The following is a 22,029-nucleotide window of genomic DNA, read 5'->3' on the forward strand; positions in this document are numbered from 1 at the left end:
GGATAGGCGAGCCCCACCAGAGAACCAGCTTTCCAGAGAAGGAACATTTCCTTGCTCAGGGTACATGCTGCTTGATCATTCTGGGCAGATATGGTGGGGGTGGGGATTTCCTTTTTCAGACTTTGTGAGAGCACACCGGGGCTGCAACTCAAGGGGAACAAACATAGATACACGGTCAGATATAAAGAAAACAGAACCACCTAGCTTCTGAGTATAAAAACTGCAAGTGGCATTTCTGTTACCTCTTTGAAAATAAGCTGGCAAAAACCATTGGCCCCTTTTACCACGAAATGTGACAAAAGGGAATACAAACCATGTAAACTTAAAATCCTTAAAACATTCCAATTTTCTAAGCTTTTAGAAGATTTCTCTCATCCCCCCTCCCCAATAAACCCAGATGGCAAAAGCTCTTTTTCCCCCCTTCTTCCAGGTGAAAAGGAGGGGAGACAGTGAGGCAGACTCCTTCATGTGCCCTGACTGGGGTCCACCAGGCAACTCTGTCTTGGGCCAATGCTGGAGTAATGAGCTCTTTTTAGTGCCCATGCCCAAGGCTGTCATGCTCGGACCAACCGAGCCATCCTCAGCACCCAGGGCCACGCTTGAACCAATCGAGTCACTGGCTGCAGGAGGAGAAGAGGGAGAGAAGGAGGTGAGGAATGGGGGGGGGGGGGAGAAGCAGATGGTTGTGGTGATGGTGGGGGAGAAGCAGATGGTCACTTCTCCTGTAGTGCCCTGACCAGGAATTGAACTGGCGACATCCATACACCAGGCCAACACTCCATCCATTGACCCACCGGCCAGGGTCATAAAGCTGGCTCTCAAGCTCAGATAGATAGCAAAACCTAGGGGCTATTCAACAAAGGTTTACTGAGTATCTGCCTGATACAGGTCAGCAGATACAGACTTCCGTACTCAGGCAGAGGTATCACCATAATCTATGTGATCATGAAGAAACTGCTTGAAGAAAATGGGGAAGAAATCTCAGAGAAGGATATTTCAGCTAAGTTTTAAAGCCAAAGTAGAAGTTTGCTGAGCATTAAAAAAGAGAAGTGTGTGTTTGTGTGTGTTGGGGGTGGGAGGCTCATGACATTCTAAGCAAAAGGAAAATGGCAGGAAGGACCAAGAGTTGTAAGGAGCTTAAGGTACACCTGAGTGGCTAGAGATGAGGCTGTAGAGGTATACTGGGAGCTGTGGATGGCCCCGCAATGGGGTCTGGACTATAGGTATGGGGTGCCCCTAGCACTCATAAAAAACACTTGGTGGTGGTCTCCCATTCCCATCTCTCACACTCAGAGATTATTTAAATTTTACTAAACAGCAAAAATTACTGTATTCCAAAGAATCCAGATTTATTACACTCTCAGCTCTCAGGGCTTAATTCCTTGCTTCTAAACCATTAGACAAATGAATCACCTGGGATTTTGCTAACAATAGTGGATCCTTTAAAGCTGAGGTGAGGCCCAAGAATTTGCATTTCTACCAAGTTCCCAGGTGATGTCTGTGTTCCTAGATAATGAAACCACATTTTTTTTTTTCAGAAACAAGGATATAACTGATTCAAGTTAGCATTAATCAGGACACTGTGTTCTAAGAAGAAAGGCACAGAACAGGGCTTTAAGGGAAACCAAAGAACCAAACTCTAGTCAACTTTCCACTCTCTGAGGTGAGCCCTAGTTGATTCGATTCTCCAGCAGACCTGCCCCATGGATTTGCCCTTCTTCCCTTTCCCACCCCTTCCTATCCTATCGCAACTCAGCTGTGCCTTTATCACAAGGTCTGGAAAAACAAAAATGAGATGGAAATCCATTTGTATTCCTTCTTTTAGGACAAGTCTAGTAAATGTTAAGTGGCAAAGGAGTTGAGGCTTTTTTTTTTTAATTCTTTTTTTTCCCCCCCAGAGACAGAGAGAGAGTGAGAGAGAGGGATAGACAGGGACGGAGAGATGAGAAACATCATTAGTTTTTTATTGCACATTGTGACACCTTAGTTGTTCATTGATTGCTTTCTCATATGTGCCTTGACCGTAGGCCTTCAGCAGACCGAGTAACCCCTTGCTCGAGCCAGTGACCTTGGGCTCAAACTGGTGACCTCGGGGTCTCGAACCTGGGTGTTCTGCATCCCAGTCCAATGCTCTATCGACTGCGCCACCACCTGGTCAGGCGGGGTTGAGGCTTTTGGCTAAACATGAAAAGGATCAGATTCTCTATGTCTTCCTTTTGCTGGGTGGGATGTTACAGGAAGCATGTCAATCTGAAATATCAAAGTGAGCTGGATTCAAATCCTAATTCTTACCCTTAGTTTCATATGTAAAACAGGAATGATTACTCCGTATATTTCAATTCCTGCCCTTCTGGAATTGGTATAGGCTGTAGCTTCTTTCCTGACCTTATTCCTGCCCTCTAAGATCTGATTCTTCAGAACAACACAGTTCCCTCTCATTTCCTCTTTCCAGATCCCTGTAACCCAAACTCTCAGGGTCTGAGACCATCACAGCAGTAAAATATGAGTGCTAATAGCTACTATATTGTTAAGTGAAATCTAGAGAAGGTTTTAGAAAACCAAATGATAAAAGAGTATCTACAGATAATGTAACAGACATTAAAAATCCTAATCCTGTTTTCTACCTCACTCCTGCCATCAATAACCACCAAGTCTAACTAACCAGAGAAAACAAGTATGATCTAGATCAGTGGTTTTCAACCTTTTTACACCTGGGAACCAGTGAAAAAAGGAATTATTTTAGAGACTGCTAAGGCAGAAAACACCCTGAGCACAAGCAAATCTAAGATCATTGGGTTTATAATCTTCATATAACATCATGGTGGTTAACTCTTCCGCGGACCTGTCCACAGACTGGCGGTTGAAAAACACTGATCTAGATCTTCAACTGCAGCCTCTAGGACAGCGGTTCTCAACCTGTGGGTCGTAACCCCAGTGGGGGTCGAACGACCAAAACACAGGGGTCGCCTAAAGCCATCGGAAAAATATGAGAACTGCTGCTCTAGGGCTTTTTCAGTCAAGAGTATAGTGTCCCTTATAAGCTAGCTCAGTGAGTGTTCTTGATTCTTTTCTCTCATAACACCCAAAGATGTGTCCATTTATACTAATACTCTGCCAGCATCTTCACACTGCTATCTGCCTTATATACCTGCAGGTCTTGAGATGATTTGGGAAAACTCAGCTGCTTCCTCCTTCAATGACTTTCAAGAGTGCTCTTTACCTTGACACCTTTCCTTTGCTTGTTTCCTTTCCTTCAGTCCTCAGAAACCAGGTCCTTTCCTTACCTAAAAAGGATCCCAATAACTTCTTCATGACAAATCAACCTTTACATACATTTAATGTGGACCATCTTCCTCCCTCCCTTGGCTTCCATAAATGTGACAATCCTGGTCCTCCTCCAGTTTATCTGGCTATATGTTGGGTGCTTCTACACAATGACCACAGACACTGTCCAGGCCTCTATCTGGCTCTCCTCTTCGTACTCCTTGGCCTGGGAGGCCTACGTCATTCCATGGTTTAACTATTAAATCACACAGACAACTCTCAAATTTGATTCTGATTCAGCTCTTACTCAAGTTTTAGTCTCCTATCTCCAACTAGTAACCAAGCATTTATTTTTAGATTCCTCACTATAAGGAACTTAGTAACCTATTCTATTAACATGGATAGGTTTACAGACAGACATACTCAAAAGTGTCTGTCTATTAACCTATCCATGTCTATCAATGAGATTTTCTATGAGTCAATCAAACTCATTAAATTTTTCACCCAAAAGAATCTACTTATTCTCAGTTCTATATACTCTTTCCTGCACATAGACCACCACACTTTTGCCAGAAGTACTTCCAAAAGTTTAATTTATCCCCCTTCCAAACCAAAGTACACATCAATGGATCATTTTTGTAAAGCATTAGTTTTACGTTATTGCTCTAATATGTATCAGAAGGCCCATAAGATCAGACCCAAATGCCTTACTTATTATTAGCACACCAGGTCACAACCCGTGATCTAGCTTTCCTGCCTTAACTCCCCACACCAAGAAGCTTGATTCTGACCAGCCCCCTAAATATCATCTATACTGCATCTGCTCCACCACCTGGCCTCTGCTCAGGCTGTACTTTTCCTTTCCAACCACCTAAGTACATCCATACCTAGCTCATTCTAAACTTCTGCCATGATTGTCTTCCCTTAACTATTTAGACATAAATAGATCACTGACTTCACTGAACTCTCTGACAGCACTCACAGAAACACTCTTCTATGATATTTACAGTATTTCACGAATGAAACAGAGGAGGATACTTGAGGGTACCAACCATGTAACATTCAGAAGTACAGATTTAAGGTCCTGGCCAGTTAGCTCAGTTGATTAGAATGCCATCCCAAAACACCAAGGTTGTGGGTTCAGTTCCCAGTCCAGGTACATAACGGAAGTGACCAAGGAATGTACAACTAAATGGAACAAATGAATGCTTCTTTCTCTCCCTCCCCCCCTTCGTCTCTGTCTCTCTAAAATCAATCAATGAAAAAAAAAAAAAGTATAGCTTGACCAGGCGGTGGCGCAGTGGATAGAGCGTCAGACTGGGATGCGGAAGACCCAGGTTCGAGACCCCGAGGTTGCCAGTTTGAGCGCGGGCTCATCTGGCTTGAGCAAAAAGCTTGCCAGCTTGGACCCAAGGTCGCTGGCTTGAGCAAGGGGTTATTCGGTCTGCTGAAGGCCCATGGTCAAGGCACATATGAGAAAGCAATCAATGAACAACTAAAGTGTCGCAATGCGCAACGAAAAACTAATAATTGATGCTTCTCATCTCTCTGCTCCTGTCTGTCTGTCCCTGTCTATTCCCCACTCTGACTCTCTCTCTGTCTCTGTAAAAAAATAAAATAAATTAAAAAAATAATAATTAAAAAAAAAGTACAGACTTAAGAGTTCAGGTTCCCTTAGAAGTCATCAAAATTCAACCCTTATCTAATGTGCACCTGTCTTTTTAAAAAAAATTTTTTATTTTTCTGAAGTTAGAAGTGGGAAGGCAGTTAGATAGACTCCTGCATGTGCCCAACCAGGATCCACCTGGCATGCCCACCAGGGGGCGATGCTCTGCCCATCTGGTGCGTCGTTCTGTCTCTGCCGGAGCCATTCTAGAACCTGAGGTGGAGGCCATAGAGCCATTCTCAGCGCCCAGGGCCAACTTTGCTCCAATGGAACCCTGGCTGCGGGAGGAGAAGAAAGAGAGAGAAAGGAGAGGGAGGAGGGGGGGAGAAGCAGATGGGTGCTTCTCCTGTGTGCCCTCACTGGGAATCGAACCTGGGACTTCCACACACTGGGCCGAGGCTCTACCACTGAGCAAACTGGCCAGGGCCTGTGCACCTGTCTTCTATATAATACCCACAGCAAACAGCATCAAGTTTTACTTCAATAACAAGTAATTTACCTATTTTAAAACATCCTCCAGATTACAAAGAACTTTGTCACACTCAGGTTAACAGGAAGCCAGGTTTTATTTATTTATTTACTTTTAAGTGAGAGAGAGAAGAAGAGAAAGAAAGAGAGATAGGAAGGGAGAGATGAGAATCATCAACTTATAGTTGCATCACTTTTGTTGTTCATTGATTGCTTCTCACAAGTGCCTTGATTGGGAGGCTCAAGCCAAGGCCAGTGACCCCGGGATCATGCTTGTGATCCCGTGCTCAAGCCTGCAACCTTTGGGTTTTGAACCTGGGATCCCAGTGACCTAGGCCGATGCTCTACCCACTGCGCCACCACTGGTCAGGCAGTAGTCAGAGGTTTTAAAGCAGTAAGGTTTTACTTGCCAGGGTTTTTAATTAATTAATTAATTAACTAACTAACATTTATTTTAGTGAGAGGAGGGGAAGCAGAGAGACAGACTCCCACACGCACTGTGACCAGGATCCACCTGGCAAAGCCCACTAGGGGACGATGCTCTGCCCATCTGGGGGATTGAGCCATTTTTAGCACCTGACCTAGAGGCTATGGAGCCCATGGAGCCATCTTTAGTGCCTGAGGGTTAATCGCTCAAACCACTTGAGCAGGGGTCCCCAAACTTTTTACACAGGGGGCCAGTTCACTATCCCTCAGACTGTTGGAGGGCCAGACTATAAAAAAAACTGAACAAATCCCTATGCACATTAAACATATCTTATTTTAAAGTAAAAAAACAAAACGGGAACAAATACAATATTTAAAATAAAGAACAAGTAAATTTAAATCAACAAACTGACTAGTATTTCAATGGGAACTATGCTCCTCTCGCTGACCACCAATGAAAGAGGTGTCCCTTCCAAAAGTGCGGCAGGGGCTGGATAAATGGCCTCAGGGGGCCATAGTTTGGGGACCCCTGCACTTGAGTCATGGCTGGGGAGAGGAAGAGAGAGAGGGAAGGGTGGGGGGAAGGGGGGAGAAGTAGATGGTCACTTCTCTTGTGTGCCCTGACTACGAATTGAACCTGGGACATCCACATGCCAGGCTGATGCTCTACCACTGAGTAAACAGGCCAGGGCCAGGTTTGACTTTTTAAAAAATTGATTTTAGAGAGAGGGGAAGGGAGGGGTCAAGGGAAGGGAGGAAAAGAGAGGGGGAAGAGAAGGGGAGATAAGAGGAGAGGGGAGGAGAGAGGGAAAGATGGGGAGAGAAAGGGAGAGAGGGGGAGAGAGGGGGAGAGAAGGGGAGAGAAGGGGTGAGATGGGAAGAGGAGGGGAGGGGAGAGAGAAACATTAACTTGTTGTTCCACTTATTTATGCATTCATTAGTTGATTCATCTATGACCCCTGACCAGGGACTGAACCCACAACCTCGGCATACTGGAACGACACTCTAACCAACTGAACTTCCCAGTCAGGGCTAAGTTTGATTTTTGTTTTTTAAATGATCACTCTGGTGATTATGCTGAGGAGCGACTTGGAAGGGAAAGAACCAACTGTCAGGAGGCTGTGGCAAGACACTAGGTAAGGGATAACAGGGGCCTAAAAAAAAGGCAGTGGGGAAGGACAGGGAAAACCAGATTTGAAAGCCATTTATGAGGTAAACTAGGATTTGATAACCAATTTATGGAAGGGACCCAGTCAGTGATGGGTACCAGAGTGGAGTACTCCCAGGGTCGTGCTGGCAGGACAAGGGCTGTCAACCCAGGAATAAACTGCAATAAGGCCACAGATGAATGGAGCCCTTCCTTTCACCATTTTCAACAGATAGCCTTCCCTCCAAAACATTAAGAGTCAAACCACAGCTCTGGCACGGTAGCTCAGCTGGTTAGAGTGTTGTCCTGATATGACAATGTTGTAGGTTTGCTCTCCAAACAGGGCACATACAAGAATCAACCAATGAGTACATCAAGAAGTGGAACAACAAAATCGATGTCTGTCTGCTTCTCCCCCTTCCTCTCTCTCTAAAAATCAATAAATAAATTTAAAAAAATTTTAAAGTCAGGCCCTGGCTGGTTGGCTCAGTAGTAGAGCATCAGCCTGGCATGTGTAAGTCCCGGGTTCAATTCCCGGCCAAGGCACACAGGAGAAGCGCCCCTCTGCTTCTCCACCCTTCCCCATCTCCTTTCTCTCTCTCTCCTTCTCCTGCAGCCAAGGCTCCACTGGAGCAAAGTTGGCTCGGGTGCTGAGGATGGCTCCATGGCCTCCCCGCCTCAGGCGCCAGAATGGCCCGGACTGCAGTGGAGCAAAGGCCCAGATGGGCAGAGCATCGCCCCCTGGTGGGCATGCTGGGTGGATCCCAGCCGGGTGCATGTGGTAGTCTGCCTGCCTGCCTGCCTTCCCCCTGCTTCTCAAAAAGTAAGAAAAAATTAAGTCAATCTACAGTATCAATCACCGTTACTATTCAAGTTACCACTGGCTTCCTAGTCTAGCAATTTTTTCCTTCCCTTTTCAAAAGACTACCTAAAGTCACTGTTACTCAAATATGCTATATGCAACTTCAGCACCACCTGGTTCTTGGGTCCCCTCCCACACCTACTGAGAAAGGATCTTTCTGTGTAGAGAGCAGTATTCTATGTTTTAATTTATCTCCAGATAATTCTTTTTATTTAAAATTAAAAATTATTGATTTTAGAGAGGGAAGGGAAGGGGGGAGGAGCAGGAAGCATCAACTAATAGTAGTTGCTTCTAGTATATGCCTTGACCGGGCAAGCTCAGGGTTTTGAACCAGCAACCTCAGCATTCCAGTTTGATGCTTTATCCACTGCCTCACCACAGGTCAGGCTCTTTTTATTTCAAATTTATTTTTATTGATTTAAGAAACAGGAAGGGGAGAGAGAGAAAACAATATCAATTTGTTGTTTCACTTATTTTTGCATTCACTGATTTTTTTTTTTTTAATTCATTTCAGAGAGGACAGGGAGAGAGAGAAGGGGGGAGGAGCTGGAAGCATCAACTCCCATATGTGCCTTGACCAGGCAAGCCCAGGGTTTCGAACCGGCGACCTCAGCATTTCCAGGTCGACGCTTTATCCACTGCGCCACCACAGGTCAGGCTGCATTCACTGATTCTTGTATGTGCTCTAACCAGGGATCAAGCCCACAACCTTGGTGTATCAGGATGACACTCCAACCAACCAAGCTAACTGGACAGGGCTCCAGATGATTCTTAATGCAGGCTAATGTTGAAGAAGCACTAATCTATTTAACCTTTCCAGATCAGTGCTTTCAATTCTATATCCATTTCCTATCACTAAATGGAAACCCTATCCCAGGTGTAATTAAGAATAAAATGTAGCCTAACCAGGCAATGGCGCAGTGGACAGAGCGTCGGACTGGGACACAGAGGACTCAGGTTCAAAATCCCAAGGTTGCCAGCTTGAGTGCGGGCTCATCTGGTTTGAGCAAAGCTCACCAGCTTGAGCCCAAGGTCATTGGCTCAAGCAAGGGGTTACTCCGTCTGCTGTAGCCCCTCCCCACCTCCGTCAAGGCACATATGAGAGAGCAATCAATGAACAACTAAGGTGCATCAACAAAGAATTGATGCTTTTCATCTCTCTCCCTTCCTGTCTGTCCCTATCTGTCCCTCTGTCTGTCTCTGTCACAAAAACAAAAAAACCCACTAAAATGTAAATTTACAAGTGTGCCTCAGAAAAATGTGGCAAGCATTCATTATTCTAGGGAAGCTACATACACTTTGACGAGTCACTTAAATAGAAGCTTTTAAAGATGCAACTCAGCCTGACCAGGCGGTGGCACAGTGGATAGAGCGTCGGACTGGGATGCAGAGGACCCAGGGTTCGAGACCCCGAGGTCACTAGCTTCAGCGCAGGCTCATCTGGTTTAAGCAAAATCCCACCAGCTTGAACCCAAGGTCGCTGGCTCAAGCAAGGGGTTACTCAGTCTGCTGAAGGCCCGCGGTCAAGGCACATATGAGAAAGCAATCAATGAACAACTAAGGTGTTGCAATGCGCAGTGAAAAACTAACAATTGATGCTTCTCATCTCTCTCCGTTCCTGTCTGTCTGTCCCTGTCTATCCCTTTCTGACTCTCTCACTGTCTCTGTCAAAAAAAAATAGATGCAACTCCAAGTCATCCTCAAAAAATGACTATAATAAAAAGTCAGACACCAATTTTCAGAGTCCCTTAAAGATTCTGCCTGAAAATACATACAATGAAAAGAAATCTCGGGAGAGGCACTCACCCGAGGGGAAGTGGGAGCTGTTTCAAAAGACAAGTTACAAACCCTAACCCCAGATTCTTCCTAAGCCATTGCCAGGAATTAACAAATAAATTAATCCATCTTCTATAATAGAGTTTGGGCCATCCCATCACAGTCTGTGATACCTGCCTTGCCTTAGCAGGGCAAACAACAATCCAGTAAACATGGTCGAGCTGTCACCCTCAGATATACTTTCTAGATGAGCAATGTAAATGGATACTGCTCTCAGGTTCCTTCATTCAATGAGTTAGAGACTACTATATGCCAGGTACTATGAAAGCAATGAGCAAGACAGAGCAACTCAGCCCTCAATGGGCTTACATTAAATAAGTTACTGAAATTACACCTGAGATAAGCACCAACAAGAAACACTGGTTCTAAGATAGTCTATTATGGTTTGAACTAGTGGATCTCTACTAGGGCTGCAAATCAGAATTACCCAGGACAGACTCTAACCACATCAAAGCCCAAGCATCACCCCAAGTCAAACAAATTGGAACTCTATGAACCCTGGTCTTTGATTTTAAAAATTGCTCACTCGCCTGACCAGGCAGTGGCTCAGTGGATAGAGTCGAACTGGGATGCGGAGGACCCAGGTTTGAGACCTCGAGGTCGCCAGCTTGAGTGCGGCTTGAGTTCGGGCTCATCTGGTTTGAGCAAAAGCTCACCACCTTGGACCCAAGGTCACTGGCTCGAGCAAGGGGTTACTCAGTCTGCTGAAGGCCCACGGTCAAGGCACATATGAGAAAGCAATCAATGAACAACTAATGCAGGGGTCCCCAAAGTTTTTACAGGGGGCCAGTTCACTGTTCCTCAGACGGTTGGAGGGCCGGACTATAAAAAAAAACTATGGGCCCTGGCCGGTTGGCTCAGTGGTAGAGCGTCGGCCTGGCGTGCGGGGGACCCGGGTTCAATTCCCGGCCAGGGCACATAGGAGAAGCACCCATTTGCTTCTCCACCCCCCCTTCCTCTCTGTCTCTCTCTTCCCCTCCCACAGCCAAGGCTCCATTGGAGCAAAGATGGCCCGGGCGCTGGGGATGGCTCCTTGGCCTCTGCCCCAGGCGCTGGAGTGGCTCTGGTCGCAGCACAGTGACGCCCGGAGGGGCAGAGCATCGCCCCCTGGTGGGCAGAGTGTGGCCCCTGGTGGGCGTGCCGGGTGGATCCTGGTCGGGTGCATACGGGAGTCTGTCTGACTGTCTCTCCCCGTTTCCAGCTTCAGAAAAATACAAAAAAAAAAAATCCAAAAAACCCAAAACAAAACAAAAAACCCCCCCCAAAAAAACCTATGAACAAATCCCTATGCACACTGCACATATCTTATTTTAAAGTAAAATAACAAAACAGGAACAAATACAATATTTAAAATAAAGAACAAGTAAATTTAAATCAACAAACTGACCAGTACTTCAATGGGAACTATGCTCCTCTCACTGACCACCAATGAAAGAGGTGCCCCTTCCGGAAGTGCGGTGGGGGCCAGATAAATGGCCTCAGGGGGCCCGCCAGCCGTAGTTTGGGGACCCCTGAATTAATGTGTTGCAACACGCAACGAATAAACTAATGACTGATGCTTCTCATTTTCTCCGTTCTGTCTGTCTGTCCCTGTCTATCCCTCTCTCTGTCTCTGTTAAAAAAAAAAAAAAATTGTTCACTCCCCAAGTAACTCTAACATGCAACCACCAGTCTTGAGAGTCACATGGTAGGCATTGGGGGCACAGAGGTCAATAATACAGTTCCTGCCTTCCAGGAGCTTACTTACTATCTAGTGGAAGAGATCCAAGTAAGTAGAGGTATCAGCAAAATGCTTTTGGCAAAATGGAGCAAAGAAACCTCAAATACAAGATGATGCTTCTCTGTGTGTAAGGGTGGGGAAGTGATCCCAGAGGGCTATATAAGGTGCTTTTACAACTATGTTAACAAAGTTTAGTTTCTACAGATGAATAATACTCAGGCTCCAAATTACTCTTTACACTTTATGTTTTAAATATTGCAGTTTTTAAAGAAATAAAAACTGGCCCTGGCCGGATAGCTCAGTTGGGTATAGAACATTGTCCCAAAGTGTGGAGGTTGTCGGGTGGATCCGCAGCCAGGGCATACATAGAAACAGATTGATGTTCCTGTCTCTCTCTCTCCCTAAAATCAATAAATAAACATTTAAAAGAAAAGGAAATAAAAAATAAAAACTGCTGCCTGACCAGGCGGTGGCACAAAAAATAAGAGTGTTAGACTGGGCTCAGAGGATCCAGGCTCGAAACTCCGAGGTCACTGGCTTGAGCGTGGGCTCTTCCGGCTTGAATATAAGCTCACCAGCTTGAGCACAGGGTTGCTAGCTTGAGTGTGGGATCATAGACATGACCCAGTGGTCGCTGGCTTGAGCAAGGGGTCACTCACTTTATTGTAGCCTCCTGGTCAAGGCACATATGAGAAAGCAATCAATGAACAACTAAGGTGCCACCAGGAAGAACTGATGCTTCGCATCTCTCTCCCTTTCTCTCAAAATAAAATAAAAACAAAAATAGAAACTGCCTTTAGTTAGTGAAGGCACCATAGAAAATTATTTAAACTGAGTTTTTTTTTTGTTTTTTTTTTTAATTTTATTTATTCATTTTTGGAGAGGAGAGAGAGAGGGAGAGAGAGAAACAGAGAGAGAGAAGGGAGGAGGAGCTGGAAGCATCAACTCCCATATGTGCCTTGACCAGGCAAGCCCAGGGTTTTGAACCGGCGACCTCAGCATTTCCAGGTTGATGCTTTATCCACTGCGCCACCACAGGTCAGGCTAAACTGAGTTTTGAAGCTTGAGTAAGAAGGAGTTTTCCAAGGAAATAATCTTGAAGTTGCAGGCTGAAATATGAACTGGAGTAATTAGAAGGAAAAGTGTATGAGGTCAAGAAAAGGATCTAAAACAGAAAAGAAAAACACAGGGTCTTAACAAAAACTGAGAGAAAGCTGAGAGGAAGGTAGAGAGCAAAAAAGGGACACACCGTAGAGGTACTTAAAGTGCCATCCCTGGACAAGTAGTATCAGCACTATGGAAGAAAATGTTAGAAATGCAAATTCTCAGGCCTCCCATTAGACCTACTGAATCAGAAAATAGAGTGGGGGCAGGGGACACAGCCTAGACAATAGTAAGGACTTGGGGTATCATTTCACAATTAATGAAAAATAATTGAGAGGTTTTATAAATAGAGGAATAACATAATCAGGATAACTGTGGTTAAATCGTTTGGCATTAAGAGCTAAGCAAAAACGCCTCAAAATATTGTTTTTTTAATAATCAAGATTAAAAATCATACTGTGTCTTTAAATCAAAAGTCCCAATCACAATGTCTTTAGGGCTAAGCAGTAAGGTGAATGAGTGAGTGAAGAGAGTGATATGGAAAGTGAAGGGGCTGCAACTCCAGTCAGCCTCGCATCTTCTCTGGAGCCAAACATGAATAGCTGTTTGAGTAAAGGAATACATCATCGGTAAACCATCAGAATCCCTTAACACAGCTGCTTAGGAAGGAGGCCGGACCAGGCGATGGCAAAGTGGATAGAGCATCAGCCTGGGAAGCCGAGGACCCAGGTTCAAAACCTTGAGGTTGCCGACTTGAATGTGGGCTCACTGGCTTGAGCATGGGATCATAGACATGACTCCAAGGTTGCTGGCTTGAGCAAGGGGTCACTGACTTGGCTGGAGCCTCCTGGTCAAGGCACATATAAGAAAAGAATCATTGAACAACTAAGGTGCCACAACTATTGAGTTGATGCTTCTCATCTCTCCCTTCCTGTCCTGTTTGTCCCTCCCTATCTCTCATAAAAAAAAAGAAAGAGAAAAAAAAAAAAAGAAAGGAGAGGATCCTTTGTAGGGAATCTCAACTTCTTTTTTCAGATATGGCTGTTTCCCAGCCTGGCTAGGAAAATCTGGCATCAAACCAAAATTTCAAAGAAAAACCACCTTTTGTTTCTTGTTCCAAGTAGCAGAGGGATAAAAAGCAATTCAACAAATAAGATGCCAATAACCCAGCCAGCTCACCTCCCACATAGAGCTTCTACCACAGAGTAAATGACCCATTTGGATGAATCTATAGTAGAAGCCTGAATCTGGAATGCTCCTTGTGATTGGCTGCCCAAGAATAACCCTCCCTTGGGCCCAAGAGGCTGCCAGCCCTGGCTGGATAGCGCAATTGGTTAGAGCGTCATCCTAAAACACCAAGGTTGCATGCTGGATCCTCAGTCAAGGCACATACAGAAACAGATCAATGTTTCTGTCTGTCTGTCTCTCTCTCTCTCCCTTCCTTCCTCTCTCTAAAATCAATAAATTAAAACAAAAAAACACCTGATCTGTGGTGGTACAGTGGATAAAGTGTCGACTTGGAATGCTGAGGTTGCCAGTTCGAAATCCTCGGCTTGTCTGGTCAAGGCAACTACAAGTTGATGCTTCCTGCCTCCCCCCCCCCCACATCTCTCTACTTTCTCTAAAATCAATCAATAAAATCTTGAAGAACAACAACAAAAAAAGCTGCCAGCACTTTCACTTCAATAGGTCAAATCAGAAGCTCTTGGCTGCATAGGACAAGGCTCTCAGACCTTGAAAACATGCAATGTGTTTATATGCTAGGCTTCTTGGGACTAAAAAATACCAAATGCACTTTTGTTAAAAGGTCAGTAGGAACAAGCAAAAACTTTCTGATGGGGAGTAACTTACAGCACTGGCAAAAATCCACCAGTCTGTGTTCTTGCCACAATAGCACCTCACCCAGATTTAGACACAAACCATAGTTGAAGGGGTGGTTACACATGTCTGATAAATCAGGCTGAAAAGCACACTCCCGTGAAGTTCAGAATGCAGACAAGAATTACAACAGACATTAATGAGAAAGGAACAAAGAAGAATTGCCTTCCTCCCTCAAATCCTCAGCAGAAGAGACAACAGCCTCAGAAGTCCCATCTGACAGTGGCTCTACATCCTGGCCTGAGAAGCCAGAAGAAGTGCTAATGGACTCCACAGCCTTTGTCCTACACTAAGGTAATGGCTCAGAAATATACAGGGAAAACCAGAGGAGGCTTCATGATGCAGAGTTTCTGCCTCCTACCTATTACTTAAAAATCCAGAAAATTTTTTTTCCCCAAATCAGAATAACTGAAGCGATAGGCTTCAATACCAAGTAAAATAAAAATTTTAAGACTCCTGTCTGGGCCTGTGTGGCTAAATTTCCATTTCCTAAACAGAATTTGTAATGGAGGGTTTGCGACCTACTGTGTTATTGATTTCAGAGCAGCCCATTTCATTCCTGAGATTAATTTTCAGAACTTGAGTGATATGACCACATGTAATAGCAAAGCTAAGACTAGGGTTAAATTGATAAATATTCCCCAAACCAGCTTACTCTGGTTAATGCAAACTGCTTCTCCAGTATCAAAGATAGTCCCTGTCTGACCAGGTGGTGGCACAGTGAATAGAGCGTCAGACTGGGATGTGGAGGACCTAGGTTTGAGACCCCCAGGTCGCCAGCTTGAACCCAAGGTCTCTGGCTTGAGTAAGGGGTTATCAGTCTGCTGTAGCCCACGGTCATGGCACATATGAGAAAGCAATCAATGAACAACTAAGGTGTTGCAACGAAAAACTAATGATTGATGCTTCTCATCTCTCTCTGTTCCTGTCTATCTGTCCCTCTGTCCTTCTCTCTGACTCTGTCTCTGTTAAAAAAAAAAAAAAAAAAAAAAGGATAGTCCTTCTGGGATGATGATAATAGCTGACATCTATGGAATGTCTACAATGTATCACCACTTTCTCCTTATTAACCTCTTAAACATTAATAACCACCCCCATCAAGAGGGTACTTTTAGATTCAGTTCACAGATGTGAAAACTAGAGCATGGACAGGCTTGCTCAAGGCTGGAGTCAGTGGCAGAGTCAAAATGCTCTTAACCAGCAGACTATATTGCCTTTCTCAAGATATAGTCAGTCCATTCCATAAACAGTAATCGACCATCTGGGCACCAAGCATTTTACTAGACAAAAGCACCTATTCACACAAAACACCAACCAGAAAAACTGCTTTTATTCTTCCTGTGGTCAATGTGACAATTCATGCTGCATTCATCCCAAATCCTACCTCTTAGCTACATGCTAAGACAAAAACCTGAAATTTAAACCCTCAAAATTAAAAAATATAAAATAAACACCAAAAAATTTAAACTTCTCTAAACTTTGATGGAGAGCAGATAGGCTCTCAACATCTTCTTTTCTGTCTCTCACACGGTCCATTTCTAAGAGGCCAAGATTTAAAACCAAAACCAAAACACTCTAAACAGAGATCATAAACCTATTCCCTAGGCAGACAGTCAAAACAGACACTACAAGGTCAGTCCATAAATTCTTATTCAGAATTCTGAACCTGAAATAGCTCATTGTTCACTTAGTTTAATACTACCAAATCATCCAACCAACCAGAAACCAGTTTTCTTTGCTTTCCTCTCTTTTAGAGGGTTGCAGGCATACTCACAGGCAAGCTTGAAGGTCTTGACTGAAGACTCAGGTTCATATCTTCTTGCCCTCCCTTACTGGAGGTCATTGAGGGGGTTGAGGATGCCTGAGACCCAAATGAATCTTGAGATAACTCCTAAAAAAAGAAAAACAAAAAACTGTGAAGGCCAGGCATTGACAAACCAGGTAAGCCTGCCTCATGGTGAAAGGGCTATGGAACTCTCACACAGGGGAAGCTGGGTGCGAGAGACTGCCCAACTGCACACAAGTCATCCGAAAGCAGAAAAAACAAAGATTGGGCCCTCGCTAGTTGGCTCAGTGGATCGAGTGTTGGCCTGGCATATAGATGTTCCGGGTTCAATTCCCAGTCAGAGCACACAAGAGAAGCTACCATCTGCTTTTCTGCCTTTCCCTTCCCCTTCCCCACCTGAGCCAGTGGCTCAACTGGTTCAGTTGGTCCAAGTGCATCAGTCTCAGGAGCTAAAAATAGCTAGGTTGATTCGAGCATGGGCCCCAGATGGGGGTTGCCAGGTGGATTTCAGTCCAAACACATGTGTAAGTCTGTCTCACTATCTCTCCTCCATTCACTTAAAAAGTAAATAAAATAAATAAAATAAAATAAAATAAAATAAAAGGTGTGGCTCTCCAGACAAGAATGTCAACAGTGGATATAAGACTTTTGCTGGCAATGTTGACCATTTATCACTACCCACAGAGAGAGAGCTATTCCTTGGGGTTAAATTCTAAAGTCTGGCTAATTATAAGTTATAACTATCAAGTAATAAGACCAATTATGGTTTTAAAAACAACAAAAAACTCATGCTAGCATCTCTGCATTAAAATTACTACTATTTCCTTCAAAGTCATTGTGCCTTGGGATATTTTTCAAACAATAACCACCAATGCAAAAAATGTTTAGTGGCCCTATCATCACTCGGTCATTTCTCCTTTTATGCTCTTTAAAGAATAAAGCCCAAATTGTTATTTTTAGGCTTCATCACCTACTTTGTTCATAGACATAGCTACAAGTGAATTTTAGCCATTCCCAAAAATCAAACCCATCCTCAAAAAATAAAAGGATTTGCCACCACTGATAATATTCTAAAGAGTGTGCTGTGAGCTCTGATGGCAATTTCCTATGAAGGGGTCCAAAATATTTTGAGCAATAGCAGAACAAAATAGCAGCTGAAACAAATGTCCAGTATAGCCTCCCAAAGTTATTCTCCTGTTTTCTTTTTTTGAGAGAGAGACAGGGAGAGAGACAGGAACATCAAGCTGCTCCTCTATGGGCCCTGACCAGGGAATTGAACTGGCAACCTTCATGCTCCAGAACAGAAGTCCCCAAACTTTTTACACAGGGGGCCACTCACTGTCCCTCAGACCGTTGGAGGGCCGCCACATACAGTGCTCCTCTTACTGACCACGAATGAAAGAGGTGCCCCTTCTGGAAGTGCCGTAGGGGGCCGGATAAATGGCCTCAGGGGGCCGCAGTTTGGGGACGCCTGCTCCAGAACTACGTTCCAACCAACTGAGCTGTCTGACCAGGGCCCAAAGTTCTGTTTTAAAAAAAGACCAAACTGTCTAACCAGTGATGGTGCAGTAGATAGAGCATCAACCCTGCATGATGAGGTCCCAGGTTCGAAACCCCAAGATTGCCAGCTTGTGCCTGGACTCATCTGCCTTAAGTTCAGGCTCATTGGTTTGAGCATGAGATCATCAACAATGATCCTTGGCTTGAACCCAAAGGTTGTGTGGGCTTGAAGCTTAAGGTCACTGGCTTGAGCGAGGGGTCACTGGCTCAACTTCAGCCCCCTGGTCAAGGCATGTATGAGGAGCAATCAATGAACAACTAAAGTGACACAACTACAAATTGCTGCTTCTCATCTCTCTCCGGGGGGGGGGGGACCCCAACCAAATTTACTTGGATGCTCAAATTCTAAATGCTAGTTTAAAAAAAAATCTATTCCATTATCTTCAATTTATCTGTCTATGCAACTTTCTATTGCCCTATTTTTTTTTATCAGTAAGGAGAGATACAGGCTTTTACGCAGTTAAAAAGGTTATGCCTTTATTAGTTCAATCAATCTAGTTAGCGTGTTAACTCACCATTTAATTGGTGTTTAAGTGCACTTTAGAGAACCAATCTGTATGGCAAAATTCTCATGACACCAATCCCCAAACTGTCTGTGGTCATATGTAAAGAAGGGCAAGAGGCATCTTACCTGTGGTGGAGGGAAGCGCTGCTGGGAATAGGCGGTTTGCTGTGACTGCTGAGACTGGGGCTGAGGGTACGCAGCCTGCTGGGAGAGCGTCGAGGATGCTGGCTGCTGAGGTTGCTGCTGCTGGTAGGGAGACTGTGCCTGTGGCTGTGAGTAGGGGGGCTGGCTCGGGGGGTGCTGCTGGGTTGTAGACTGTTGAGAAGGGTATGGAGTTGGAGACTGCTGATGTGGAGGCTGGGATGGCTGCTGGGAATATGGAGGCTGAGTGGACTGGAGCTGTTGTGGCTGAGACTGCGGCTGCTGCTGATATGAAGGCTGGGCATGAGGGGTCTGGGATGGTGGTTGCTGGGAGTAGGGTGGCTGCTGCTGCTGGGGGTGAGGACTTTGCTGGTTGTAATATGGAGTCTGGCCCTGCTGACCATACCCGCCAGGGCCTTGCTGTCCATAAGGAGGAATCTGTAAGAAAGGGAAGAATACATTTTAGCACTGACTCTTCTCAATGAAGAAAGATGAGATATTCTGTCAAAAGCTATACCCTATAAAAAGAGTATAGAAAACAAGCAAGCCATGTCTTACAGAAGGCCCAGGGTTTTTCCACCATCTCTGTCTAAATTGAGCCAGGAAGGATGACTGAGCTGGACTACTAGTTGGTTTGTTTACAAGTGGGCTGCATTCATCCACAGAAAATTTTATACTGTACTACTTAATATTTAGGCTATTTACAAGAGTTCAAGAGCAGCTGTTTTCACTAATGAGTCTTCTCTTTTTATCATGGCCCTACACTGTTTTTATAAGCACTAGAAATCTGTTTCCTAGCCACAATGAATAGTCAACAGCAGCCTAGCTCAGCCAACTGAAAACCTAGGGTTTATAATCTAGTGTGAAATCACTCAGCTACTCTGGTTATTTTTTTCATTTAATTTTCATTCAAAAAAATATCTGAGAATCTTCTTACTTGTGCCAGGCACTATGAATTTCAGACACTAAGAATACATTTTGGTTGGAGAATACATTTGATAAGTAGGCAAAAGCAACCCAAAAGAATCCAACAATATCTACCCCATCTAGTCTCCATTTTCTCACTGGAAAAAGGTGACAATATTTAATTTGGGGTTTTTTTCCCTATTTTTTATATTTACGGAAAGTTAGGCCTTTTCAGTATGACTATCATTCATATATAAATGGTAGAAAAGGCCCTGGCCAGTGGATGTCCTGGGTTTGATTCCTTGTCAGGGTACACAGGAGAAGCAATCATCTGCTTCTCTACCCCTCCCCCTCTCCCATCTCTCTCTCTTCCCCTCCCACAGCCATGGCTCTTTTGAATGCATTCAGCCCTGGGTGCCGCGGATAGCTCCATGGAACCTCTGCCTCAGGCACTAAAAATAGCTCCATTGTGAGCCATGACCCCAGAGAAGCATCGGCCCAAGATGAGCATCAGCCCCAGATGGGGGTTGCCAGATAGATCCTGGTCAGGGCACATGTGGAAGTCTGTCTATCTTCCCTCCTCACTTGGGAAAAAGAAGAAAAATAAATAAATAAATGGTAGAAAAACACATCAAAACAAAAATGACAATGAAAATGGTGTGGATGTCTGCACAAAAGGAGATGAGGGAAATTTTAACATTTATAACAGAATTGTTAGCAACCTTACTGTTTCAATCTTCCCTCTTCCTACTACCCCCTATCTCTCCTAAATATTCATTGTGAACCAGACAGCTTTATGTTGAAGAAACATAAAAGGCCTCTTCCGACCCCAGGACACGTTATGAGAAGTTTTCATGGTAGCACTGGGTAGGAACTCAGCCATTGCCTTTCTTTCTTTTCATCTCCCTCAGAGACCACCACTTAGTGGGTACAAGCAGGCCAGCCAGGTTAAAGGAGACAGGTATATACATACAGCCTGTGGCCAGAGAGCAGTTTTCCTTTGAGCACATGGGGTGGTGCCTACAACTTTAGCCTTGTAAGTAGCACACTATAACTAACAATTAGTTGTTCTATGCTCCTTTCAAGAGGTTTAGAAACCAAAGCAATGTTCTTTTTATTTAATAGTACAAAGGTCTTTATTTATTTATTTATTTAACACTTATCATGCCATGAACTCATAGGCAATGTGTTCTAGAAGTTCTGGCTCCTTTCCATGGGTTCTCATAATGTGTGTTTCTCTGAGTGGAGCAGGCTGATGCTTCAGTTTAACCCAGATACCTGTTTGGATTCCTCCTTTTTCTGATCATTTTTCTTCACACTTTTCAGGAAGCTATCTCAGCTCTTAACAGTGCTTAATATGCTCAATATGTACATTAATTCTCTTGGCAAGAATCTTACCCTTGTTTGTTTACAACAATGCCCGTTACATGCTGGGTGACACTGTAGACTCTTCCGGTTTTACTATGGCAACATTTGTGGGCATTTTTTTGAACAGTGCCCATGCCCTTGATATTTACATTAGCACCTTTCTTGTATATTATTAGATTGTATGTGACCAAAGGAACAGCTCCATGCTTTTTAAAAGGTCTAGAGAACACACAGTGGTACCTCTTCTCTTTCCCACTGCATTAGTCATTTAGGCGAATTACTGGAAGACAGCAGTTCCAGCTAGAAGGCCAAAGATATGTTCCTTTTTTCCTTTATTTAAATTTTTCCATTGATGAGGGAGGGCAGGAGGGGAAAAAGGGGGAGAAGGAGGAGAAGGAGAAATGGAGAGCGGAAGGGAGGAAAGGAGAAAAAGAGGGGACAGGAGGGAAGGAAAAAGGGAGTAGAGAGAAGGGAGAAGGGAACGGGGAAAGGAGGGAGAAAGAAGCAGCAACTAGTTGTTCCATTTAGTTTACGTACACATTAATTGCTTCTCATAAGTGTCCTGACTAGGGGTTGAACCCACAACCTCAGATGCTGGGAAAACACTTTATCCACTGAGCAACCCAGCCAGGGCTGGTATGTTCTGATTCTATAGCTCATGGCGACATCCTGGACAGATTAAAGATTAGGGTAATTTAAGAGTAATCATCTACCTGCTGTGCATAAGAGAGGCTGCCCATGGTACTCTGTGTCCGGCCCTGCATGGTCATTGGGTACCGCTGTGGTGTCTGGGACCCATATGGCTGCCCTGGGTACCCATGTCCTTGCTGCGGTCCTGACGGAGGTCCCTGTTGTTGCGAGTATGGGTTAGTTCCACCATATGGCTGAGGTCTCATCTTGCCCATCTGATCCATTGGACTGGATGGCTACAAAATAAAAGAGAATTTCATTAAACTGAAGCTTTCATAGCCTCTGGACAATATGAACACAAACCTAAATATATAGGTCTGTACGCCACATAGAAAAAACAGTTACTACGAGAAATAATGGTACAGACCCAGAAACCCTTGGGCAAATCATTTAACCTTTCTCAGAACTCTGATTTATCATATGTAAAATGAAAATACTGCCTGTCTGTGACAGCTTCTTGTAAACTATATGTGACTTGGTAAGTATGATATTTATATATAGAGATCTAAGGAACATACCAGGTGTGGAGAAATGAATATATGTAACTCTGTGGTGTAGAAAATCTGAACAAAGGTCCTGCAGTTGGGAGAGGACAGTGCCGCAATACTTTTGCTATGATCAGCACCAAAACTGATGCTTCAATACCGTGGGTGGGGGGATTCAAGTATACAAGCATTTAGAGTAGAATCTTTTTTCCTTGTA

General features: G+C 44.2%; 1 protein-coding gene across 2 annotated transcripts in view; it reads right to left on the reverse strand.

Moving 5' to 3' along the window:
- Positions 1-22,029, reverse strand: part of ARID1A (AT-rich interaction domain 1A) — an 86,804-nt gene that overhangs the window by 36,162 nt on the left and 28,613 nt on the right. For both annotated transcript variants that reach the window (XM_066270015.1, XM_066270014.1), the window contains exons 2-4: positions 21,351-21,563; positions 18,349-18,801; positions 16,146-16,262 (exon numbers count right to left, since the gene is read on the reverse strand). In XM_066270015.1, the coding sequence (XP_066126112.1) occupies positions 16,146-16,262; positions 18,349-18,801; positions 21,351-21,563 (783 nt within the window). The remainder of the gene's footprint in view (positions 1-16,145; positions 16,263-18,348; positions 18,802-21,350; positions 21,564-22,029) is intronic.

This window comes from Saccopteryx bilineata, chromosome 3 (genome assembly GCF_036850765.1).
Source record: "Saccopteryx bilineata isolate mSacBil1 chromosome 3, mSacBil1_pri_phased_curated, whole genome shotgun sequence".
Taxonomy (NCBI): domain Eukaryota; kingdom Metazoa; phylum Chordata; class Mammalia; order Chiroptera; family Emballonuridae; genus Saccopteryx; species Saccopteryx bilineata.